Source organism: Streptopelia decaocto (genome assembly GCF_964273445.1).
Source record: "Streptopelia decaocto genome assembly, chromosome: 3".
Taxonomy (NCBI): domain Eukaryota; kingdom Metazoa; phylum Chordata; class Aves; order Columbiformes; family Columbidae; genus Streptopelia; species Streptopelia decaocto.
This window is the reverse complement of record NC_138656.1, coordinates 43,304,938-43,332,834: the sequence shown is the minus strand read 5'-3', so window position 1 is coordinate 43,332,834 and position 27,897 is coordinate 43,304,938. Positions and strand designations below refer to the sequence as shown.

General features: G+C 38.9%; 1 protein-coding gene across 1 annotated transcript in view; it reads right to left on the bottom strand.

The window, feature by feature from the left end:
- Positions 1 to 27,897, bottom strand: part of PCNX2 (pecanex 2) — a gene marked incomplete at its 5' end in the record, with an annotated part of 152,799 nt that overhangs the window by 83,394 nt on the left and 41,508 nt on the right. Inside the window, 7 exons of the mRNA XM_082048020.1 lie at positions 3,366 to 3,462; positions 5,676 to 5,785; positions 15,606 to 15,697; positions 17,234 to 17,344; positions 21,685 to 21,856; positions 26,668 to 26,700; positions 26,798 to 26,951. Coding sequence (XP_081904146.1) covers positions 3,366 to 3,462; positions 5,676 to 5,785; positions 15,606 to 15,697; positions 17,234 to 17,344; positions 21,685 to 21,856; positions 26,668 to 26,700; positions 26,798 to 26,951 — 769 coding nt within the window. The remainder of the gene's footprint in view (positions 1 to 3,365; positions 3,463 to 5,675; positions 5,786 to 15,605; positions 15,698 to 17,233; positions 17,345 to 21,684; positions 21,857 to 26,667; positions 26,701 to 26,797; positions 26,952 to 27,897) is intronic.

Here is a 27,897-nt window from a genome sequence, read left to right as displayed (position 1 = left end):
TTCAATTATTTTTTTGGAGCTTTGTACAAAGCTTTTTACTAGCTATCTGAATGTTTGTATTAATGGCCAGGAAGGAAGCCGAGTCTGAATGTAACACATTAGCACCCTCAGGCCACTGGTTAATCTAGTAATCAGCCATGTGGATGCCTATAGAAATTAATTATAATGGTAGGAAGCTCCATTCTCAAAGTTGAATGGTCAATTATCCATCACAGCTGCTTTATAATTCAGGCTTCCAAAGCTGGCAATTCTTACACAGCTATTCAAGCAAAGAAAAATAGTAAAGGTCATGTAACTAAACATTAGAGATGCTGTATTTATTATTCCTAACATCAATGAAAAGTCACTACAGACTACAACACATTAATTTTCAATATTAACTTTGCTTGCTTTCAGCTCCTTGAGGAGGTGATTTGGTTCTGTATGCTTCAGGACTTCTGACTAAAGCAGGTCCTATTTAAATGGCATGTTACGTAGACTGTGTGTCTGTATATACACTAGGGCATTCTTTTTGTTGCAACCTTCCATCTCTTGCCACTGACAGAGTATTCAAACTACCCTCTTTGCAGAGGAGCACTCCAAGAGGAAAAATAAAACAACCTACCCCCACAAAATCTTCAAATACTGACATATTGTTTCACCCAGTTTCTGAACTGTTTGAAGATACCCTTGCAGAAGTTCTGGAAGCTATTTAAAATTGGCTTTTAAAAGTCAGCTGAGTCGTATATCCTAAACACAATCTCTGTTGCTGAAGCAAGTCAGCAGAGGCTGTCTTGATTGTGCTCCTCAAATTTGAGGCACATGCATTTTCTCTTGCCTCAATTCTTCCCTGCTTGCTCTATTAGTACCACACTTTGAGATAGCAGTGGGAGTCTCCTGGTGAACTGGTTTGTGTTTAAATGAGACATAGGTACCAGATAACACAGGGCTTAGACAAAGAGCCTGCATTAATCAGAAATTGCCCTCTCTTTCTTCAAGATATCTCCCAATGTGGAAGAATTAGCACTGCTAATTGACATGGTAAGCCAACACATTTGCTTACAGTTTTTATACAGACAGAGAGAAGCCTGAACAGAGGTAAAGAACGAGCAAGGTCCCGCAACACTGAAGTAAAGCAGCACCTAAAAGCAGCAGCATGGACTATCAAGTGAACAGAAAATTGCCAATCCCCAAAACCAGGTACATCCTGGAAAGCAAAAGGTGCCAGGAATCCCACTTAATTAAATGCAAAAAAAAAAAAAAAAAAAAAAAAGCACTGGTAAAACATGACAGGAATGAGACAAGGCAAAAAGAACTGAAGTCCTACATCTGGCCAGTCCCAACACAGTCCTTCCTGCTCTCCTGCATCCTCTGCCCCAGTGGCTCAAGGGCCCAAGTGCAGTTGAACCACATGGCAAGGGTGTTAGTACAGACATCAGATCCCTGTCCAGGTTACTGACATAAAAAAATAACTCTGCTTTGAAAATACAGCCAGAATCTCAGATGCAAATTTGTTCCAGATTTTGGAGGCTTTTTTTGTGTTTTTTTGTTTGTCTGTTTTGTTTTCAATATATTGAAGCCTTGCTCAAGGTTTCCCTCTGCACTGTGAAATGCAACCAGTTAAGTGGACAGAGACAGTAACTGCTTGAGTCCCCTGGCAAGGCTCCATTTGCAGAACAGATGAGATCAGACTCTGTACTACTCCAAGAAGGGCATTATCAACAAAAGATACAAGTGGGATACAAATACAAGGGAACACAAAACTTTCCATTACATCTGCCATACAGTGCCCAGGTACAAGAAAGGACTGACAATGAACTGGGGCAGTAACCTACACACCAGAAATAACATGAAATATAGCAAAACTTTAACACAGATCCTTGACTTTTTGCTCTGCTACTAGCTGGACATTCATATTGCAGTGTGACCTTGTTGCAAACAGTTTAGTTTGCAAGAAACTGTAGCTCAATACAAGCAACAAGAAATAAGACCCACATAAGATTGTGATATGTTTATTAGAATAAGCAGGTTAAAATAACATTATAGATAGTAGAAAATAATCTAAGTAGCAGCTTAGCAAAGAAAAGCAGAAAACACTGGTAGTGTGGGATCAACTCGTACTGAATGTAGGTTGTCTAACACACTATAAAATGCTCAACAACTGATTCAAGATGTACAGAAGAGATGTACGCCTTTGAAGTGACATCTGGAGGCCAGGCCAGCTACCACTCTAGCAACCTGTACCATTAGGCACTGTGGACTGTCAGGTCACGTCTAAGGGTCACAAAAAGGCAGTCCGTCTTCCAGGCACTCTCTGAACACCCCTTGCTTGTGCAAGCATTCAGGAATTTAGGAATAATTGCCTAGGTTGCAAATGCTCAGATGCAGGCATTAGGGATGTGGTCAGGAAGAAGGGCTGCCTGACAGCTGGGCAGTAGGACAGTTCATGATTTTAAGAAATGTCAAACACGCCTTAACACTTCTGCAAACTTGACCATCTTCCCACATGAACTCTTCATAAGATCAGCCTCCACTGGGTAACAGTTAGGGAATTTTTTTAACATAAAAAGACAAGAAAAGGAGATGGGTCACTTTGGATGTTCAAGCTGAAGTGGGAAATGAGCTGACACAAACTGAGAGCTAAGTGCCAGACAGTAGGAAATAAACTTCCTGCCAAGAACAGAAGAGAGGATGAGACAGCAATGCTTGGCATTGGACCCCCCTCTCTCATACTAGTCAAGTTCCAAATGCTTCTTCCATCTCCAAGTCTGGTCTGTGCTCCACTTGGTTTGACTGGGGCAGAGAGTATACAGTCAAAAGAGTACTTCCTGGCAAAGAAAAAAACATTCCTGAAAACCAGGTCCACACCTAGCCCTAGAAGAAGAATTAATAAGGGCTGCTTTAAACACACCTAATCCTGTGGACCAAATCCTGTCTCCCTTCAACACAGACAAGGAGTTGGGCAGGACTGCTCATCTTTTTGAACGCTTGTTAAACAAACCAGCCTACCCTGTACACACCAAGTTGCCAGGCTGTAACTCTATGAACAGAATCTGCATTAACTCTCTGAATACCAGGATGAGATGTCACATTCCCTAAGCTCTGTGAGCACATCAACCACATCAAGGAATCAATGTTGCTAAGGCCTTCAATGGAACCCTTCAGAAAGGAGAAATGCAACATCCCCCCTTCTCCCTTCCAGCCTCACTTGAAAGAAGATCTAGAACTTCTCTAAGTTTTCATCTGTGGATTTAAAGGAACATTTTCTGTGCTTTTAGTACTTTAAATATTTAAACTACTAAATGAAAATATTTAAAAGGTTCCTCAGTAGGGAAAATAGGTGGGAGAGAGCTTTGCACAGAAAGTAATGAAATAAAAGGTCTTACCACTGATTCTCTCATCTTTTCTGGGAGTGGATCTGCTGACGAATCTTCAAATTGTTGACGTAGAAAGTGAGGGACATATTTGCACTGAATAAGGGACCTGTTAAAAAAAAAAATCCTAGTTAGGATACCTCGGAACATGTCTAACATTATATATATATATATATACTTATATATATATTCCTGGAGGGCAGAAGAGGAAAAACAACCTCAGATTTCCTTCCTCACATATGCAGTAGTTATCTTATCTCTGTATAGCTCGAGATTGACACAAACCAGCTCTATCCATGATCAGGGCAGAACTTCCCCACCAAAACGTTAAGGAGTCTCAGCAGTTCAATCAATATGACAGTCATTTAGAGGAATGAGCAGAGAGGGTACTGTTGCATTCATGCCCTTTATTAATGTTTCACCTAAGCTGAAACCAATATGGAAGCTGTTTAGACCCACTGGAAAGGCCAAAGAAACTATTTCTGTATAAATAGTATAGTAATACTCAGCTCACAATTTATGTGCTACCTCATCCTCCATGTTGAAGTTTATGCCACAGGCCATCCCTTAAATATAATTTCCAATCTCCTTAACTACTTTTAATTAAGTTCAAAGCTGCTTAAAAAAATCTGAAACCTCTTTTTTTAAAGATTATACATTTTTATCATGATTGCACAATAAACATTTGATGATGTTGAACACATAATCTTAAGATGTTTAACAACCATTTCAGCTGCTGAAGATTTAATTAAGAATGTGATGAATTTGGAAGCTAGATTTAAAGTTTAAATTGATTTAATGTTTTAAGATTACTTCCTTAAAACAAAAGTCCTAAGGAAAGACATGTTTCTGTTTTATTAAAGAAGTTAATGAACTGGTGTGTCCTTCCTGGGGAGTGGGAGAGAAGAATGCATTTAAATTACTTCAAAATTGAAAGAGTTCATACTTGAATGCTGATTTGCAATTTACCTCTGTATATATTACTCCAAGACTAAACAAATCCCCCTAAGACAGCACAGAGCTTCACTTCCTTCCATACTGTAACAGTCAATGAACTACACACCACCTACACAAAGCTTTATCCAAGTCTAATTGACATCAGTGGCAGACATAACAGGCTTTGGATAAAGTTAATGGCAATAGATACAAGCAGTTCTTACTGCTTTGCCACATCAGAGCCTAGTAATGTATAACTATCAGATTCCCTGAATCTTCTGGATGGTAAAGAAGGAGTTTCTCAGTTCTTCAGTGAGATTTACTGGGATGCCAATTTTCTACTAGTGCCCTATATCCTTTCCTCCTGATCAGAAATCTCATTTTCCCAAGTTTCTCTACTCAGTTATAATCTCCAATGGCCTAAAAAGCCCTCCACTTCTCCCTTCTCTCTCCAGCATTACAGAATTGTGCATCCAACCACCGTGACTTACCATATGCCCAATAGAATCTTCATACACTAAAGCGTGTCACCTCAAGACACACACAACACACCTCATGAATCAAAGGAGAGAACCTATGGGTTTCCTCTGCACTGTTCTAGGATACGACTGAGCTGTCCACGAAGCAGAATTCCAAATGCTGTGGTGATACTGACTGCACAAAACCCACTTGCTTGCTTAATCTCACAGCCATATATGTAGATGCCAAGGTGCTTGTGGACCACCACAGCCCCCATGACAGCCATAGAGCACAGTTCACATACAGGAAAACTCATGTCTGCCACCCTGAGCTATGATATATGGGCTTTTTTCATGTCACCTCAACCTGCAGATCACAATTTTGGGACTTTTCTCCTGGATCTCCCTTGTTCGCAATGTCAGCTCTAAATACACACTACCTTTTCTCAGCTACCTCTAGCAGACTGTGTCAGAGCAGAAAAGGAAGGAGTTAATCTCAAACAGAAAGGCACAGCCTACCAACTGTGAACCTCAGCAAGAACTGGAGTTGAACCCTCTTCCCAGCACATCAAATGTCCCTTCTCCTTGCCACAGTGCTACCCAGCACACATTCTGCAACTGCAGTAGCCTGAGAGGCCCCTCAAGTAATTCTCTATCCTCCAACATGGCAAGCACACAATCTCCCAGACAGCAAAATCTACTTCAGAGAATTTGGATAGTGCTGTTTAAAGAGCACCAGCCTTACTGGCAATCTGACTGCAGCACTTCATTTATTTACAGGACTGATACCAACCAGGCAGACATGGCAAGGAATTTCTACCTCACCATCATACTTTCAAGATACAATCCCTGCAGTTCTGAAACCCAGACATCACTCTGGTTGTGTGCTGTACGGGGTAACCAACAAATAACATTGCAGGCAACTTACATCAGTACAGATGGGTCACTGCTTTGTCTGCTGAGGTGATAAGAAAGTGCAACTAGCAGACCACAGAAAGCAGAGAACAGTGCTGGAATGTGTTGTGCATCCCAGGGTTCCTGAACAGAAGGACAGAAAGCAGAGTATTTGTAAGTTAGAAATGCAGAACTTTAAAAAAAAAAAATAATTAAAAAAAATATATATATAGTAGGCTAAGCCATACACATAGTGTTAAATGTATAGCGTCTAAATTTGTACACCATCTACTAAGGACTGAAAAGCTTTTCTCATATCAAAGACTATTATTGTGAAAAAGACTGTGATTAGAGGCATGTTTTGTGATGATATTATGTAATTCCTCTCTAATCAGTAATTAGCTAAGAAACACATGAAAGGCAGGTTTTCTTTCCTCTCTAATAAAACACTAGAGGAAAATTCTCATTAAAAGAAGATTCCAGTGAAATGAACTGCACTGTATTAGCCTAAATCAGGGGTGTCAAAGTCATTTTCACTGGGGGCCACATCAGCCTCGTGGTTGCCTTCAAAGGGCCAAATGTAATTTTAGGACCGTATAAATGTAAGGGTAGAGTCCTAAAATTACATTCGGCCCTTTGAAGGCAACCACGAGGCTGATGTGGCCCCCAGTGAAAATGACTTTGACACCCCTGGCCTAAACTCTAAACTGATATGTAGTTACTTGACCTGTGGCCAGATTGCACGCAACAAATGCTAACGTTGCCTAAATCAGGCAGTGGGGTACAGTTCTGGCATCTCACTCTGAAATCTGCTGCTTTGTGCGTCACACCCAGGCCCTGCCTGGAGGACAGCACAGCAGAGCAGGAGAGCGTTCACCACCATACATGACATCCTCGCATAGGGAAAGAAGAGACAGTGTACACACTTGCCAGCACACTCTGGGCACAACAAAGATGAAAAACTGTCTCTGGGTGACTTAAACAGCTAAAATTGGCTAGAAATATTAAGAGAAAGAACACAAAGCTTAAGGAACGTTTACCAAGACCAGCTTCAACTCAGCTATAAATTAGGGATCCTAAGACAAACTCGTGAGTCCTGACTGTAAAAGGACACAAAATTTGGCTGTGAAGGACACAGAAATTCAGAGCCCACAGCCATTTCACTTACTAGGCATGTGCAATGCCTCCACACAACCCCCACCTGAGCAAGTAAATGTGAGGTTACCAGATCCTGATATCAGAGCACTTTCTGGATCAGTTTTAAGAGACAACACTTACAGGACCTAGTATGAACAAGGCTTCTTCTGCAGTATGTCTTCTGCTTGAAAAACCTTCACAATTTGCACAGGACCAATATTTTCATAGAACAAACTGGGTTTATTCATCTTATTTTGCCTAGTGATATGCATGATTTATTAGCAAAGCTGACTCACACTAAGAAAGATTTCATTCCTTTCAGAAGCAATGAACACCTGGGAAAGACAAGCTAGTTTGCTGTTAAAGGACAAACCACCTGCTACCACGTGAGGTTTCTTTGGAATCTAATAATTCCCCTTATCCTAAGAACTGGTATCACAGAAGTGAAATTTTAAAACAAAGAATCACCTTCCCCTCATCATACAACTGAACATCACAGAGATGAAAAGAGTGTTCAGTTCTACAAAACAAGCCTCCTTAAAACGGGTATTACAAACAAAAGAGATCCACAGTATTACTGAAATAATCCAGCACCATTTGTTTGACAAGTTCACCTTTGCCATCCAATTCCACACTTCATTTCATTGTTCCTAATTTGGGGCCAAATGTGTATTTGGTTAACTTCTCCCATGCTTAGTCTCAGATAAGAAATTCACATTCTTCAAAACACTTTTGAAAACTAACTGGAGTCAAAATGTTCTGAAAATGGCTGAATCACAGCCCAGCTAAATATCCACTGCATTTCCAAGGCAACACAACTGCATACAGATCCACCCAGCAGCTTCTAGTGACTGACTACCCCTTTGCCCTGCAACCAGTTTTGAAAGCAAAATCCTATAAAGAACCCAGCAATATATCTGAGTATTGAAATGTATCAGTAGCTAGTCTGAGAAATCATTCTGCCCTGTTTCTACCGTAACACTGCACATGGCTGATTCCTCATATTAATGTTTCAGGAGCTCTTTACTTCCATGTTTTCAGTATGTTACACACAGCTGTTGCATTTGGCTGGCCCGTGCTCCAGTTCCAAAGTGTCATTGTCCCCTCAAAGCTCATCTGCCAGGGAGCCAGGAAGGCAGACAGGAAAGGCATCAATATTTGCTACATGCCTGGAGAGCAGGACTTCCCAGAATAATGCTACACAATGTTGTGCAAAAGATAAAAATGAACAACGGTGTCATTTCTCCAGCACCAATGTGATGTAGCCTGCTTCATTTTGTCATTTTCCTCCCCAACTAATGATGCCTGGTAGAGCTTTCAGTTAAAAAGATGAAAAAAACAGTATAGCTGTTAATTGGACAATGCTTCTTCTGAATGGGAAAACAGGAAGGACAGGTTTTAGTCTTGGAAGCTGGTTATTATCTGTCATACTAGACAAGGAGTTTGACTTCCTACTTCACCTTATTTGGTTGAGGCAACATGGAGTGCTTTCATATACAGTTTTGACTTTGATGCAGACACTCACGTAGTCACTTTTAAAACAAGTGAGATGGACTTAGAGGGTTAAGCATGATCAAGTGATGAGCCACAACAGACCCAGTGGTCGGGGTTGGTGGTGTTCCATTTCAACCACAGAATCACTTAATCCCAAAACAACCCACTAAAAAGAAAGATAAAGGTGTCTTTGAACTTAAAAGCCTTTTACCTCTGGTGAAGGTGGGGAGACAAATGTATTTTTAAAAAGTGATGATAGTAGTTTTCTGTCCTACATTATTTATCCTTTTTGCTTCTTCATTCCTTTAAAAAAATGCATGTAGCAAACTCTTATCTTTCAAAGATATGCTAAAATAAATCATGTATCCTAGTTCAGAGATAAAATGTGCTCTGAACACAGCAAAACCATTAGGGTAAGTAGAAACTCCTGCTACTTTTTTTGTGTATTCCTCTCAACTCAAAGACATTGCAGATTGCTGCAGCATTAGCATCATTGAAGGTGTTTGCATACTGACTGGCTTTTTAAATATGGAGACAAACAAATTAATTAATTAATTAAGAAAAAGCTGGATGACAAAGAATAGACATCATCTAGTTTTCCACTCTCCCATGATTTCACCCTTATTCAAGCAATTTTGGGGGGAGGTCTTTCCCCTTACTTCCACTCCCCAGCTTTATCATGGAGCTATGCTATTGCCTGTATCAAACAACAGGCAGGACAGTTGTTGATGGTCAGCCATTCCACATGTGGGACGATAAATGGAAAGAAATACTATAATCCTATTTCTGAACATAAAAAAAATTCTGAACAAGACTGTACAAGGAAAACCTCCCCCCTCGCTTCTCCCCCCAAAGGTATGAGAAAATGCTAATGATGACTTGTGCTCTACAAGGTTAACTATAAGCTTAACTATATTATCATGGATCAGGCTAACAACCAGGTAATGTGAATTACTCATGGGTCTCGCATTACAATGGTTAGAGACAAAATTCTAGGGAGATGCCCAGCCAGCCTTATTTACCCATCAACCATAGAAAACAAAACATTACTTTCCCAAAAGAGCTCCAAAGACCTGACAAGTGATAAGCTACCAGAATACAGATATTATCACCCATTTCTGAGCAATGTTGTCTTTGTTTCTCTGCACTCCCAACTGTTATCTGTGGTCATAATTCATTGCTGAAATTTAAAATCTACAAGGATGGGACTGATGCAGTTACACAACCAGGTCCCAGTCTGTGACAAGGATTCCTCAGCTAGAGAGTAAGATGAGTAACAACTTCAGGTGCAGCCATGAATACTCGTGTTTCACCTAATGGTGAGTATATCCTAAACAAAAACTACAGATGTCTACATCCCTATACAGTGACATACTTCTGTAAGAGTAACCCTGGGCCATATCAGATTCTGCAGACATAATTTACTTTTTCTATTCTATCTGGACAATAAGTTCATATTATACACAGAAAACTAAGAGCGTAACTACTGAAGTTATGATTAAAGTGTGAGTCTGACTATGGCTGCAAACATTGCTCAATGAAATATGTGATATCTGACAAGTCTCTCCAAAATTAACACTCCTAACAGCTCTTGCTTGAACCTCAGGGATCTCTAAATTGGAAAGTAGATAAAATTGATGAGCCTTGTCTTCAAAACCTCCAACAGGGCTGAAAGTATTTTATGTGATAGAAACAAAGCTGTCTAATAATCCTATACTTCTATTTTTGGTCACTTACACATCAGAGAATTCTGTCTACACACATGGGCCCATTCAGTGCTGGTTAGAAATTTATTTGGGCAGGCAGGCAGTCTTAGCAGAATGAGGGAGACATACGCCTGCAATTCTTTCCCATTATAAAACCCCAAGACAAATATTTCAAAATTATTAGTACACAGATGAAGCCTGTGTCGCTGAAAACAGGAATCAAGAGGCATTGTTATTCTGATTAATGAGTTTAAAACTCATTAAACAACAAACCAAACTACATCAATGTGAGCTGAGAATGGTTTAAAATACACACAGGATTTTTAGTAACTGTCCATTGAAGCAGTAAGTTAACAGAAAATACTTTCTTCAGGTATGAGGTAATAGAAACTGTATAAGTTCCACTAAAACCAAAATGCACTTACACAGAGCTGGAGGATGCATCTATGCTACGTACGAACACATTCACATCAGTTTAATTTTTCTGCCCCAAGTCCAAAATCTGAATTTTTTCCAGGCTGATTAAGATAAACCACAAGTTCCTCGAGCAGTTAATAAATTCATTAATTATTTAATGAAAAGCTGGATGACGAATAGTTAACTGGTTCTGGATAAGTTTCAAATCCAAACCAGCTGATTGGAACAGAGGCAGAAGAGAAGGACTCACTGATTCCAGGAACCTTTGGGGGTGTGCTCTTCTGCCCCACAGGAAAACACTGATGTGCTGGAATGTTAAAGACTGATATCAAGACGGTTACATTCCAGACTGAATATTTGTGGAAGAAGTAAGAGGGCATACCTGACTTCCTGACTTTTTTTTTTTTTTTTTTTAATTTCTGTTAAATACTTGGGCACAGACCACAAAACAGATGGAGTGGGAAACAAAAATCAGCACATCAAGCAATTCTACTCAAGTGAAACAGATGACACAGAAGTTCCTGTATCTATATCTGATGGAAGTAATATCTGAGAATAAAAACACCTCCTCCAGAAATAAGAGATAACCCTTTCATATATCAAAGCTAAGGCAGTTATTAGAGCTGCCAATTTCTGTTCAGGATTACAGCTCTGAAACTGAGATCAGAAATAAAGCCAGGCTGAAGTGAAAGCAGATAATTTTAAACTGAAGTCAGTTATCCAATAGCTTCAAAAGAGTAGAGAGCTGAAAAATTGCTGCTATTAGATGTAACAATCCAAGGAATGACCAAAAGAGGTGATAAAAACCATGTCTAGGACTTAAAGCTTTTTATTAAACAGAAGTAAATGAGAGTTCATAAAGGACCAAGAAAGAACTGGAATAAGGAGTGATGATATCATTAAACTGAGGCCTGGGAGATGAATAACATCTCAAGGCAAGCAGGAGAAACTCAAGTCTTTGCACTTCAGAAGCTAAGACATTTATCTTCTCTCTTGTCCAAAATCAAGTTTACAGTATTGTTGTATGTAAGTCTGGATAAGCAGCTGGTGTCATATCCTCATCATGGAGATGTGTCATGGGATCAGATGTATAAAGAGATGCTTTACAGTACCTTAAAGCTGTAGCCAAACCACCTTTGCATCACTGGGATAACATGGCTCTAAACCAAAAATCTATCCAGGTGACTTCATAGCATCACCAGAGGGAACAACTATGTCAGACAACAGTTGGTTTTGGAAAACATAATTCAACAGCAACATCAGCCTGGACAAGACACAGGATTTCAGCACAGGCCTATTTGTCTCAATTCTCAGAGCTTATATTCGTATGTTGAGTATTTGCACTGTTTTCTGGACATATCCAAAACAATTGCTCAATTCTTTCTTTTCAATTTTTCTAAAATTCGAGTTCTAGAGCAAAGAATTAATTGCTTTGAATTTGCTGTTCTAAAACAATTTCAAAATTTGACTGCAAACTATTGTACATATGTATATATAATTTCTGTTCTAAAAATTAACAAGAGAAACTCACTGAAGAATACAGATCTATTATTAAATGAACATTGTTCATTTATTTTAATAAAATAGAAAAACATGTGGTAACCTTATTCTTCTTCTAATGAACTTCAAGAATATCATCTTTCCTTTTAGAATAATTAATGTGCATAGAGAAATGAGGATAGACTATTTCACCCTGCAAGATAATAAACAATTAGAACACAAAAGCCACTTAAGGAAGGAGAGGGTCAAGCCTGATACCACTGGAATGGGTCTTCAGCCTGGGCATTTGATGCAAGCAATTGTTCACCAGTAAAAAGCATACAACCATACAACCAGAGGAGATCCATTCTCCTCTGCAATTTATTTCAGGAAATAGAACTCTGCTAGTTACACCTGCTGAGCTATAAAATGTTCTGCCAATAAACAGAGTATACATCTGAGGATGCTACATTTCAGCCAAGAAATAAGCTTTGCAACCCAGAAATCCTGTGCCAGAGTCTATCACGTTTCCCCAACCTGAATCCTTTTCATTGTGTTGATTATTTTAGCTCCACAAATATTGAAAAATTTGTTCTGTTGGTTTTGCCAATCTGACTATATATTAAATGAGTAAAATAAAAATAAAAAATAAAGAATAGCTCAAAAGTGCAAGCATGGAAGACATGCTGTTTCAATCTTAATGAAAACCATATACTTATCACCATTGTGCAAACACCTCAATGAAACAGACTATAGTGTTTGCTCAGTTTTGAGTTAAACTCTGCAATTTCTGGTGCACGAAAAATCCAAACCTTCACATGAACAGGATCAGGAGTTGTTGCTCACTACATATCAAAACTGTTCTAGTTTCTTATGGGGGTATTAGACCACATTTCATACTGGTCCCTATTCAGGATCAGATTCTTGTCTTGCATTTAAGCCATTTCTTACTCCTCCTCCACCAACCAAATAATAATTTTCTTGTAATCTTATAGACAACAGTCCAAAAGGAAAAACAAATCTCAGGACCTGACTGAAGAACAGGGAGGGTTAACACAAGTGCTTATTTCATGAATTGTAGAAGAAAAAAATGTATGAAATTTCAAGCACCCCAGTAGACTGAGATTGTGAGCCGAAGCAAGTGGAATCATCTTTACATGCTTTAAATTAACCTCTTCAGAAGTGCCTTCACAAGTACAGTGCCATAAAAATTCAAATTAACTGTAATCTCTGTGTGAACAGAAAGTCTGCACTTAATATTGGTAATTTATAACAGATATCTTGTAAATCTTTCACAGCACTCTACAACTTCAGGGTAGCATTAAAAGCATATTTCTAAGCAGTTTGAAGTCTAATCCATGAGGAGATTGCTTATCTACAAAGCCACCTGCATGCTGTAATTTAAAGCATTATTCTAAGAAAGGAGTTTGTAGAATATTTTAAGAGGCTTTTCTTTAACACCATTTACAAAATTATTTTTTTAAGTATCCATCATACAAGTAGTGAATCGCCCTCTGCTAACCTAAGGGGAAAAAATGATTATTTCCCCAGATATCTGCCTGTTTAACAGTGGTTTAACTCAATTCCTTCCTTCTATACAGCTCTTTCCATTTTTCTCATTGTTTCTGCCCCACATTATAGATTTTTCTCACTCTGTTCATCCTTAGAGAGAGACACCTTCCCCATCCAAGCTGCCAGATTCTGAATCACTAATATACTACTGGAAAGTGGTAGCAGGAATACTAGCTACTTTAGGAAACTGCTTAAGCAGCAGTTAAGCTTTCTAGCAATAAACAGCTGGGTCAGGTCAAAACAGTACAACTGATATACTGGGTGAGCCTGGCAACAGGAGATTCCCTGGGAGTATACCACATGTTCAAGGACGTTTAATTTAAAGTGTCTTAACACAGCACTGCTCAGCAGCCGAGTTGCCATAATTTATTGTGTATGGACTCAAGCCACCCAGGGACAAGATAAAATGGTGGCTTAACACATTTTACCCTACTATTGGGAGCCATTATTGCACAGCCAGCTCTGATTATCTGTGAGAGATCATTAAGGCATTTTAATTGACCTTTTTTGATTTAAGACTCCTATTCAAATTTTACATGGAAAATTTTTAAAAGCTATTATAAAGAGATGCTTATGTTCCTTAAAGAATTGCCTTAAAGAAATATCGGATTGGCCCTCTCATCTGTGTAAACTGCCAGCCTGCGTGTTGACATGATACATCCTTGGCTGTTGTAGACCCTCATATTGGGATCTCTGTGTGTGCTATGCATGTGTAGCACCACAAAACATCCCCTTACATACGCCTGCAAGATGTCAAGAGCAGCCTGTAAATCACAGCACATCCTGGCACACCCCTGAATGGGCACTGACAGCATCTAGTCTGTAAGGAAACGCTGTCAAAAGGCTGTCCCTTGAAGGATAAATTTATCACAAGTCTAAGATGAAATTCTGGTCTTGCTGTGGTCACTGGGAATTCTACAGCAGACTTGAAGGCAGCCAGAATTTCACTGCTATTTTTAAAATAAAACAAAAAATGCTGAGGACCTATATATTAACTGGGAAAAAAAAAAAAAAAAGCTTTAGAATGTGTCTCAAAATGCAGCATCTGTCAAAAAAAACAACAAACAACGCCAAAACTGGGCACTCCTGGGAAGGGTACGTAGAACAAGCTAACCAGCCTTTTGGTCAGCATATAGAGCTGTGGCACACCTGCATCCTCAGCGCAATACATGACTTACTCTCCCCATCTGAAGGTCACAACAGAGTAAGAGAAAGTACAGAGTAGGGCAACTAACTTAGCTACAACTGAGAGAGCATCTGCTTTACAAGAAGACACTAGAAAGCCTGGGACTCTTCAGTTTAAAGAGAAGATGGCTTGGGAGGGGTATGACTGATGCCCACAAAACTGTGAAGGCAGCGGGTGCAGTGAATACAGAGCAGTCCTTTCACAAATCCTGCAATACTAGGCATAGGGAAAGCTTGGTGACATTAGCAGAGCAGTTTAAAACCCATGAAGGACAACACTGCTTTGCACATCTGGAATTTGTTGGCACAAAGTCGTGGAGGCAGGCAGGACCAGCACATTCAGGAAGGGACTCGACAAATTCATAGACAAGAAGTCCACAGATACCAAACGAAATAAGTAGGGTCACACTCTCCAACATCCTTAATCCAACAACTGTGGATATTGGTGGAATATTAGGGAAAAGGGTGGTCAACAGTCATCTGGCTTGCATCAAGTTTCTAAATTGCATTTCCCCATGGATGCAGACACATTACTGGTTTACATTTAAGTTCTTCAGTATGCTGTTACAAAGCAACAACAAAATCCTTCCCCCACCCCACGCTCCTTCAGAAATATGGACCTTACTAGGAATTTTGATCCAATTCAGCCCAGCTCATACAGGTCAATAGGAATTCCAGCTTTTTAAGCCAAGGCTGCTGTTAGTCTTTGTAGGGGAAATTTAATGGATCATTTCAGACTGATACACGTAAGAGGCAAACAGTCACAGGTATTAGACACATGTTTACTCCAATATTTCTACTACAGTTTCAATCCATTTCAGTGTAGCTAATATGCATAACCTGAAGCATGGCTTGTAAAGCTTATCTTGATAAACAACAATGACAATGCAGCACCAAACACTGCTGGTCTCCCTAGATTATATGAATTTTGATCTTGAAATTTTGAATTTTTGCAGTGTTGTTTTCTGGCTTACCTTCACTGCACTGAAGCAGAAAGCATATAAGACAATCAGAACCACAAAGCTTCGGGAAATGCTGTATAGTGCAGATACAAACCCAGCAGCAGCTGAAATACAGACACGTTAGTTAATTTTTTCCTAAATGAGAACATGCAATCAAAGGAAAAAAAATGAAACAACTCTTGCACCACAAGAGGTATAGAGATTAAAATCTGATACCACAAAGCTAGTTGTTGAGAGAACACCTTCAGTCTCCCAAATAAGCTCTCAAAACTGTTTACCGAGAAGCCTGAAAGCCCGATGCCACTGTACTCCATCTGTTTTCTGTTGACCTGAGGTCCCAAGGAGGAATGAAGTGATCTCCAAAGCTGGCAATTTTCTAGTCAGACCCCATGTGGAATTTTCTTCCTTCCCTTTGCTCCCGAGACACAGGCTCTGGTGTCATCCAAAAGCATCCTAACTTCCTCGGTCAACCATGATTTGCACCATGGTAAGATACATGAATGAACTTCAATGGAGACACAGAAGGATGCCAGCTAATCTCCTGCTATAACCTCCTTTGACAGCTTCCAGAAGTAGGGTAGGAAAAGCTGTCAGTCAGAATTAGGAGTTCAGCAGCCTCAACAATGGAGATACAGGGGCTGCAAAACTGTGCTCTAATTAGGGTTCAACTTACACTAGAATCATTATTACTCATAGGATGAGGACTTTACCCAACATGCTATTTCCTCCAGGTCTGCTATAATATTTTGAGAAAAAAAGCAAAGAACATCCATATCATCCGTCCTAGTTTTAACCACTTGCCAAAGGCTACGTCTACAGCAACACACAGAAGAACGCAGTAAATCTGAGTCCATGGAATGAGAAGTGCTAAGGATGTCATCTCCATGACATACATGTTTGAGATGCCTTACTGCAGACTCTCTCTAGCCTGGTCCCACAGACCATATTAGTGCAATTAGTGTTTGGAGTGCAACAGGTGCAGCCTTACAGTGCACCTGTCTTTTAAGCTTCATCCACGTGGAATCCAGTTTGCAAACTGACATCATTCTGTGATGCAAACCAACATGTGGTAAGTGGGAACAGGGAGGAAGTTTGCTTCTGATCCAAACTAAGATGACAGTGTAGGTGCATCCCAATCTTCTCTGTTATTTAAGCTATAATGAGAAACAAAAACCACCACTACCACCAAAAAATTGATACATTGTCTCTCACAGGCCTTGTTTAATCTCTTAATGAAATAACACTGAAAAAAACACCCCTCCAGTATCTTGTAAACATACCTTACTATGGAACAATGCAAACATTTTATTTTTATTTTTTAAATGGAGTTTTAACAAATTTTTTTAAGTTTTTCTTTTTTTATAATTATAGTAAAGATTCACATTGGACATGCGAGGAAAGAGCTCTTTGATGTCAACCACACTCTGCAGCCTATAGCACAACTTGTATGCAACTTTTTTTTTTTTAAAAAAAAGAAATCTAATTGAGTGGGTCTTATTAGTATTCACCCCACTGGTATATGAATACCATTAGCTGTTTGAGCTTTAACATACACTGTGCTTTAAAACCCATGATAATATGCTTTATTCTAAGGTTATAAGCCCAGGACGGGACAGCCCAAGCTGCAACTGGCTACTTACCAGAACCGCCAAAAAGCAACATGTCTATTTGCTCCAAAAGATATATACAGAAGGTGTTGATTTGAGGGAAAAGACCAAGAAGAGAAATTGCAGGAAAGCAATATAAAAACACTAAAGAAAAAAATAAGTATGTTAGAACACAGTCATAATCACATTGTATGGAGAACAGACAAACATGCCTCATATCAGAATAAGAAATCGTTGGAATAAATTCTGTAGATTACTCAAGTGAGTGTACCTTAACCTGAGAAGCAACAATTACACTTCTCATGTATTCAAAATAAATGATACTATTTTACATGTAAGAAACTAAAGCTCAGAGGTTAAATTTAAGCTTTATTTTGGATAAAAGCAGCAGCAGCAAAACACAGTGTTATATAGCGTCCTTACCGCTTCTCAAACACTTTCAAAGTTATATTTGTTCTATTTAAAGTACAGAAATTTTAATTTGCAGAGTTCAGAACTTCCTCCTTGAATATGAAATGGTTCAAGCACAGATATAACAATTCAATATAAACAAACAAAAAAATATTTTCATGGCTAAGATCCAAAGTATTTTGGCTATCACAATATTCTGCTTCTGCTAGCAATCAACAGCAGACACATAAAACAACACTTAAAAATGGGACAAACCTATAGTGAAACTTCCCCAGAATGTTTCCCCAGCTTCCAGCAGGATGGACCTTGACTTCGCAGTAATGAATGAATATTAAAAACAGTCAAGAAACTCAGGGGTAAAACCCAATCTGTCATCTTTCCATAGTCTCTTTCTAAATAGCAATGCTAATTTAAATGGCTGCTTTACAATCAAGGAAAAACAGGAGTTATAATTCAGGTAATTGTGCTGCTTGTCTTACGTTCTTTTCATTTCCAGCCACTCCTCCTTCCCATTCACTCACTCTTGGCTCCACCCCAGAAAACGCTCAGCACGCTTGTCTGGCAAAGCATCAAAACACACGCTTGACCCAGGTCTCCAATACTGTCAGTTTTCAAGGATATATGCACATGTTTAATCATATGCTTTCTGCTTCTTTGTACTAGTACCAGAATGTTCTGCATGGTGAAGGCAAGAGATGTATGTCAGCCACTCTTCCTTGTAAACAAGTATGTATTTGTTAGTTTGCATGCTAGGAAGACTGCAGTTTCCTCCTATTCATTCTCATTAAAAGCAAACTAAACAAATCACTTGCACAACTCATTCCTCCTCCCACCCCAGTCAAATTTCAAGAAGGTAACAATAGGATTTGTGTTCTTTGTTGAATGCTAATTTCACATTTTACTCCCAGCTCCTCTTACTAATGAATCTTGTGCTAAAATAAAACAATACACTGAGTCTGGCCTGACAGCTTTTACCTTCATCATATCATATCATATCATACACAACTGCTATCTAATATTGTAAATCTTGATGAGGAAGTCAAACACAAGAGAAAAAAATTACATACTCAAGTGTTAAACACAGACAGGGCTCACTTAAGCACATTTGCATTCACAATGCACCCTTCATCACGACTTCCTGCTACTGGCACGAATTATACACATGTAAGAATGTGAGGAAACACTGTCTTCTCCATCTTTTACATGCAAATGCCATTATGAACCTCCTCTTCCTTTATTACTCTGCTCTTCTTTTAGATATTCCACCAAGCCAAGCAAGAACCACTCTTGAAGACAGACAATGGCAAACTGCCCAGCAGGCCACATGCACTTGCCACAGGACCAACTATCCCAAAAACTCACTGCTGAAATTCACAGGATGGTCTTGCTCCTCAGGCAAAGGACTTGCAGAACTGCCAGAACTCATCTTAGACTACTGACCTTCAGTCCAAACAGCTGCCTTTGCTGTAGCAGCCTCCGAAAAAGCTGAATAAGAGCAAGGAAAGGAAGGACAAGCCCAGACATTATACTGTCACTACACCAAAATATATAGGAGTGAATGTAAACAAGGAGGGAAAAGCTTGTTGACTACAGCAATATCCTCACCCTCTCTTTATGAATATCTTGAATAGCCCTAGTAACTTCTTTAGCTAAGGTAGCTTTATTTACCTCATCCTGCACAAAGAAGTACACCAGAGAGGAAAACCAATAGTTGTCACTTACAAAAGGATTGAATTTAGGAGCAATAGGTTCCCTTGTAGGAAGCTGACACTAAAAGTAACTGATTCATCAGTTGGAATTACATTATGAATTCCAGAGAATATTTGTTTAAGCATCACGTTTCCATACATACAACACCTTTAAGGGCTGGACCACTAAGAAATGCTTATGTGAGGAGGACCAGCATCGATTTAAAATAAACCACAATGAGATCCTAAATAGATTACTCGCAAAGAAATGGACACGTTAAAAACCACATTCCTTAAGTAATCAGGTTACACATCTAACAAACCCCCACTGAATGTTTTTTATAACCTTTTTTCAAGACTTTTATAATAGTATGCTATGCAGCACCACAGTAGTTCCTTGCTAAGACCTTTCTATGATTTCCATCACTTTAGCTTCTTAACCACAGTAAACACCCAAAATAGAAAACTTTTCCTTTCCTCGGTATTTGTAGTATATACTAAAAAAATCTCTCGATTTCCTACATATCAAGTCTGAACACCACATTATGAGTAAAATATAAATTAAAAAACTCACCATATGACGACAAACAAATAAAAATATATAAAAAATACTTAGCACACAGGCAAAACCCACAAAACAATAGCAACATTTCATTGGTATTCAGTGGGGCCCACTTCCCTCCCAAAGCCCTATACCTATACCTTCCCCCTATACTTCTATATACTTCTAGCCCCTACATATACTTTCCCCTATACCTTCAGTGTCTAAGGGAATTGGTACTCAAAGCGCAGCAAGATGCTGGAGGATGCTGACTGCGATGACTTAGTAGCCTCACCATGAACACTTGCAAGGATTGATGGCAGCCAGAAGGTGGGACTCCCACAGAGAGAAAGCAAGGAATTGCCGGAGCGTGGCACCAAACATCGCTGGAACAAATACACCCACAGACGTGCCAGCTCCCACAGCTGGCAAAACAAGAACAGGGACAAGCAATGGGAAATGGTTTCTTCTCCCTCTCTCATTCAACAGATGCCAGCTGGGCAGATGAGCCTGCAGTTCCTCCCTCCCTCACCTGCTCCAGGGTGTTGCAAGAACCTGCTCCACCATCTCTTTCGAGGCCAGTCAAAATTAGCACATTTATAACTGCTTTTTTTTTTGCTATAGTGGTTGCTATAGTTTTTCATTTATCTCTATCCCAAGAGTCATTTAAGAGTCTTGTTGAATTATTTATCAGCGTTTTTACTGTTCACCTTTGACAAGCAAAGAAAATAAGATGTAAGAAGAAACTTTAATGAGACCATAGGCAAGTAATGAAAGAAGCTAATGAAAATAAGTGAGTTGCAGGTCTTCATTATTCCCCTGTTTCTGGTGAAAAAGATTGGGAGTCAATGAACCTACATAAAGGACCAGAAGGCTTTCCTGAAAATAGTATGCCTTTCAGGCAGTAACAGCCTGACTTGAGTACAACAGTCACAGGTGAACAAAGACCTCAAAGGTCATACGCTCTATATCACAAACTTCTTTCCTCTACCACAGTAGGTTTTCCTGGTTCTAAATTCAAAAACCAATGGGTCGTCCTCTGTATGCAAATGACACATCTCTTGAGAAGTTTACACAAGTTTTATAGTAAACTTGTTCTACTTCATACCTAACAGGGTTGCACTAATGTGACCTGAGTCCAGTTCAGCACTTGTACCTGTGACACAACCAGGGCAGCACCAGTTATAGACTGCAAGGGTAACAGGAAGAATCATCCTGACAGAACAGGGTATTTCCAGCTGTCGCCACTCCAAATTAGTGCCAAAGGATCATCAGTCCCGTTTTGGGGCAATACCTGAATGTCCTCAGCCACCTCTGGGTACGTTTCCAGAAAGAAACGGGTTGGAAGAGCTACTGAGGAGCGGCTGCTCCACACTAATACATCACGTGGACAGCAAGATTAAACGAAACTAAACCAAGAAAAAGCGTGTTCTTCATGAATGGAAGAATGTCCAACCAAGGACTTGGCACGGATTAGCTTCCAGGCATTAAATTTAAAACTCAGCTTACTCTGCAATAACTGCTCTGCACAGAAAAACCCTTACAAAGATTAACTGCATTTCACAGATGATGTCTTTTGCTAACAATATCAGTGACTGTTAGTTTTCTACAGAGACTTCTCCATGAGCCTCATTTCATTAAGAACTCCTTTTACATGAGGGAAGGTTGCCAGCTGTCCTCCACCCTCCCCCCGCCTGTGTCTTAAGTCATTCCAAATGTTTCTATCAATTCGACTCAGAGTTGTGCCTCCATAACATGCGTTTGATTGCCAGCATGGGAAAACACACACTTCCCCAGCTAACGCTTAATTCACTTTTACAGTCCTAGGAAAAATATTGACTCACCTATTACATGGTCTCTGGCTGACTGGAGAGATCTAGGCGAAAAGAGCTTCAAGCCATACACTGTATAAACTGGAGGATTTGTGTCTTTAGATCCAGCATCTAGCAGCAAAATAAGGCCACACAATATACAAAAATAAACAGGCCTGCTGTAGGTTATAATTTTATTGTGACCCTGGGGAAAAAAAAAAAAAAAAAAAGGTGTTTCAATTTTATATTCACTCTCCTACTGTGTGTACTGCATTAAACTGGAGAGGGGGTCAGGAGTCAGACAAAGTATTTTAATGACTTATACATACTAATTAATAATAAAAATGTTACAAGGTATTTTATCTTCTCCAGAGCAGACTTTCAAAAGGCACAAAAAGCAGTTAAGACTAACTCCATCAATCATTTATGCTTTTGAAAATCTAACCTGCTGGACCTTTCAAAATGCACTAACTGCAGAAGTAGTCATTTTCTGTGGAGAAAAAACAATCTGAATGCTTCTGAACCTTTCTTTTCAAGAACAAAATAATTCATCTCTATATTACTTTCATTTTAATGAATGTCTGCTTCAGGTAGCTCGGCTTATTTTTTAATTTTAATTTATGAAATACAAAATTAATTTTTAATTGCATCCTGAGGAGTGAAAAAAATAGTAGAGCACCTCCTAGGTGCAGTGTGAGGCATGGAGGTTGATTTTTTTTTATACCAATACAATTTAACTGAGTGCAGAAAGACAGAAGCAAAGTGACAAGAATTCAAGTTTGCCTTACATAAAGCTGGTGTGAAACTACTGTTATTTGTAAAATGTAATTTAAGTGAGTATAATAAAAGATCATTTCTTTTTTGTCTACTTACTGATTCGAATCAGCAGCTGTATGTGTTTGGCTGCCAGCCAAGCTCATATGTTAGCATTGCTATTAACTTATCTGTACTCTGTTTTGGGATCAATCAGTTAAGAAGGTGGCAGACTGCAGGGAACTAGTGGGCTTATATCGCACCTCACATCCACAGAATATGAATCTAGTCACACTGACAAATCCTAGCTGTTTAATCGAAATTTCAACTTTACTAATGTATTTTTTTTTGTCAATAGGACACAGGTCCATGAAAAAGAAAAAAAAAAATCTCAAAGGAGAATTAGAAAGAAAAAAATCCGACTTAAAAAAAAAAAATTCACTTAAAATATTACTTTCTGACTGGTTTTAAACTTCAGTTCATTTCTTAGATACAAACTGTGCCTTAGGAAAGAAACCAGTAAATATTGCATCTAAACAACTGCTTAATGATTTATTACCTGATGCATACTCCAGACCAAAGCCTATTTTATCGTGATGCTACATTCTTGTCTTATCTCTTTAATTACAAAACCCAGATTTTCTCTTTGCGTGGTAATTACTTGAAGGCAGTTGGGTAAGAGTTGATGAAGTCCAGAGGTTTAGTTCCACACACCTTTCAATTCCAAGCAGAGCACTGACATACTCAATTAGGTTTACAGTGTATACGTAACTCTTACTTCTAAATTAACCACTCTTACCGTGCCAATAACAATACTGCTAGTTAGGATTGTGGAAGCAGTTTCCAAAGGCTGCCTGAACAGCCTGCAAAATGTGAGTAAACACTACCTTCCCTAATTTTCAGGTGGCAGTGGGGGTTGAGATAGCACTGCGAAAGGGAAATCTTGCCTACTAGGGGCTGAAGAGGAGCAGAGCAAGAGCAGCAATACGGGAGGAAGGATACTGCTCCACAGCTGTCACACGGCTTGGGATGCTGAACGAGCTTCCTGGACCTCAGCGGATACTCCGGTCCCCACATCTGGGGAACAGGCAACAAGAGAAAGAGGAACCGCTGCGAGTGTTAGTTCTGTCTTTCACTGTCATTTACATCCTTTGGGCAAAGGGGATTATTTGGGGCAGGACTGGTTTGAGATCAAGAGCGGACACCTTCTAGAAGAGAAGATCAGTGGACAGTGCATCACCTCCTGAATGCCACAGCCAGGGGATAGACATTGCATTTCGTCTTTTCAAGGTTTTAGAAGCACAAAAAATAGCATGAAGCTCTCCTGTGCCTGCCACTGACAGGCCAAGCTAGGCAGCCCTTCAACAAAACAGCCACATGGCAGTGGAATTATCAACAAGATATTTCAGATATTAAGGGCTCATTTTGTTCTACCAGACAAACACATCACATTTGACAAAAAAAAAAAAAAAATCATCTTGGTGAAACTATTTCACTCTGCATCTTCCTTCAGAAGAATATAAATAATGAAGCAGGATTCCTTTTATATTTTACATCTAATTTGTTGAACAATCATTTTTTCTTAACTGATAAAAGTTACATTGAAAACTCTTCCTTTCCTTTAAGTCTTCCAAAAAATGTTACTGATTTTTTCAGTCTTATGTTTCTCATGAGTATGTTTTAAAAGCATATTCACATCCTACAAATGTAGCACTGGTGCATCTCCGATTTTGACAAAAACCTGCAGCTATGATAAACGCTAGTAGCAAGCATTAGCTGTAGAACCTGGGAAGTTCCAAGTTAAATATCAAAGCTGATCAAAACAGAACTATTACCACAATTAACAAAAAATACTCATTGTTCTGCTCAGAGATCCCAGCTGTCACAGCACAGTATGGGGCAAGAAATAATCTTATCTCCAATAAAACTGTACCTGACTTCATAGGGTTTGGTCAGCCAGCTCTTCCTCAACACTGGGAAGTAAATACAGTGGCTTTTGAAAGGAGTTCAGAACAAAAGCTTTATGCATCCCTAGGCACTGTGTCTTCTGAATTCACTGGATGGTATTTTAAAGCAGAGTCTTTCAAAATGGTATAGGCTAGAGATGACAAAGTCACATCAAACCGTAACAAAGTCAGCATGGGAGAGATAGGGAAGAAGTTTGAAACCCCCTTGGCAGGCATGGATAACATAAGGCATTAGCAGCTACTCATAGAACCAAGAATAGAAATTAATTTAGTGTGCAAATCCGTGGCTCATGATGGTTTGTTTCACACTGAAAAATCTAATCTGCATTTTCATTCACGGATATGGTGCTGATCATTCTTTCATCCTTCTGCTGTTCTGCATTCTTACATTATCATCAAGAGATGTTATTCTCTTTAATTTCAATGAAGTCACATGAATTATGAAGCAGTACATGGAGTATCTTTTCTTGTCTTATTTTTTTGTGGTGTTTACTAGTTTAAGCAAACCTTTATAAATACCTATTGTGCTAAAAATATATAATGTAAAAATAGCTAGTCTTCCATTTTAACTTTATCTATAATGCCTCTCACCTTTAAAACCCTCCATGGAAAAACTCTCTAAATTTTATTTCCATTGGAGCTTGTATGGAGCACTAAAAAGTTTTTTTTGCAAAAAATGTCCCTGATAAACAAAGTTCTAGGAAAGTATATGGAAGATGGGAATACACCTATTGTGTGACAAACAGAATAAAATATGGTAAATTATACTTGTAACAGTATTGTGGGAGTCTGAAATGCAAACCTGGATTCTCCACAAAAGACATGTTGTTTAAACTTCATTAATAACATTTGTCTTTTAACACTACAAAAAAATATGGGCTAAATAGCTTTATAAATAAGTTTTGATTAAACTGTTTGCCACCCACTTTAAACAAATCCTCACATCACTAATATCTGAATAAGTGCAAGTTATTTGATTACAGTTCACATTATGTCCAGACATGTGCCAGTCAAACTGACAAATAATATTAATGCTATTTTAGTTCCCAAAAAAACCAGCTTTTTGCTGAAGTAGGATTTTTGCTTTAATGTATTGAAAACATTACCCTACAATGTGTAAGTTGCTCTTTATTATCCTTCCCTACCTTTTATGCACAGGTATTTCCCGTGAATGCATTAGAACCAACAGCACAAGTTCACCCCATTATAACTGGTGTGGAAAAGAAACTAAGAATCTTCCGAAATCCATTTCAGTGAAACATGTAGCACACACTTGTAAATAACCTCAATTTCAAGTTCAGCGTGTATTTCCAGCCTCTGAACTGACAAAAATAATTGCTCCCTGCCAAAGGGAAACAATCCTGCAGACCTGCAGTTTTCAACATGCTGGTTTTGAACCCTGAGGGAAGAGAGAGGGTCCTCAAAAACATTCAAAGAGCTAAATACGAAATGTGAGCAACTAAAGCAGCCAGAGGAAAAGCAAGCAAGGCACCTCATGACTACCGAAATGTCTTCCAAGATCCACAAATCAAAAACACTGAGACACCGTGACAGGTGGAGGGGCCAGGTTGCAATTCTAGGATGATGCTCCTACACCAGTCCTATAATGAGGACAGACTTGGGTAAGGAACTGGTTCCTTTCAAGGTGGTTGTCACTGTCAGAGTTCAGTTTCTCAGATATACTCAAAATGCAAATAGCAACCAGCAAAGATGCTTACAGCCTGCATTCACTCAGAGATTTGGCCATTTCTTCTGGACACAAGCACAGAAACTGTGACCATATTGTAACAAAAGAAAAACACCTGTGCTATTTGATGAGCTAATAAGAGTATTGAGAAATAAATCTGCAATACCAGATTAAAACAAAACACCAATCTCAAAAAATGGGGAAAAAAAAAAAAAAAAAAGAAAAAGGAAAAGCTTTAGAGCCCAAACTGACCAATGACTGAGATGCTAGTGAGGAACTTCTGCTGTTTTCAGTCACTGTTTCTAAAGGAAAGCAAAGAAAAAGCTTGTATGACGCCACAGAATTGAATTTCAGCAAACCAGTCTAAATGTGCTTGTTTTTACTGTGTATTTTAGCTTAAAGAAAAAGCACTTTTTTACTAGCAGTGATAAAGTAAAATAGCTTAAAATTAGTACAAAGCCTCAGAATCACAAACAAAACCTTGCTTATTTTCATAAATCACCTAGAACAGCAATCTGCTTATGCTTGTGTTTCACTGAACAGGCAACTGTTTCACAGTACACAAGTGATAATAAAGGAGAAAGACTTGTTCTGCTGGCTGATACTTACATGTATTGGTGAAGCAGGATCAGGTTGGACACTCTAAAAAACAAAACAGAAAAAAACCAAAAAGTTTGCTTCCAGGATTTTGCCTTCATTACAAGATAATCCAGTGGTTGGATATGAGCTTGTGTCCTACCTTTAGGAGAGAATACTGGCAGCTGGCCATCACGAGACAGAACAGCAGAACCCAAATGTCTTTACAGAAGCCTTGATTCAGAGTCAGGAATCCAAGAAGTGAAACGAGAACTACTAGAAGGACAGCAAATACATTCTCCTTTATATCTTCTGTCCTATGTGAATAAAGGTGTTCAGAGAAGTATAAACATTGATATATTTGTTAGAGCAAGACAGGTCCATTTGCAGCCAGTATGAACTGTCAGTGCTGGAGCTATCAGAATTTTCAGGTTTTATTCCCAAAACAACACTTGAATGTTCTTCACCACCATGCCAAAGACCTTACCCACTGTGATAGCTAAAACGTACAGGAACAAGGCATATGCACTGAAGTCGGACATCATCCAATCTCACCAAATATTAATAGAATTCTAGAGTGGAGCTGATTTGCATGTAGACAAGTGTAGGTTTTTCAAAAAAACACCACACACAAACAAAAAAAACCACAACCCAAACTCTTTGAAATGAGGAAATAAGGCATTCATTTGATGAAATATATACATCTGACAACAAAGAGGTAGATGAAAGACCAAATTTGTCATCTGATGTTTTATTTGTTTTATCTACCCTAATAGAACAAGGAATCTGAGATTAAAAAAACAACAACAACAAAAAAGTTAATATTCAGGCTATAACAAAAGACTTTATCAGCAGATCCTTTTCATGCAATTGAAGCCAGAGATAAGACACCACAGACAAGTAAGTATGTGCTCTGGACCTAAGCTCCCTGACTACATAGCATGTAAAGCTGTCATCTGAAATTTCTGCTGCGGAGCCCATATTAACATATATGGCATAGCACCCACCCAAAAGCAGAGATAGGAGAGCCAGCACCCATTAGGTATGTAGGCTAACATGTCTGAAGCTCCTAGTAGTCCAGCAGATTACCACGTGAGGTCTAATAGCAAAGGGCACTACCTGAAGAGTCGATGCCAAGTTAAACTGAAAGACTAGAAAAAATATGCCAAGACAAGAAATTTTCCCTAAACAAATAAATCTTAACTGGAACAGAGAATAGCTGAAAGAGCTCCTGAATATCACTCATAACCATTCATTGTATTT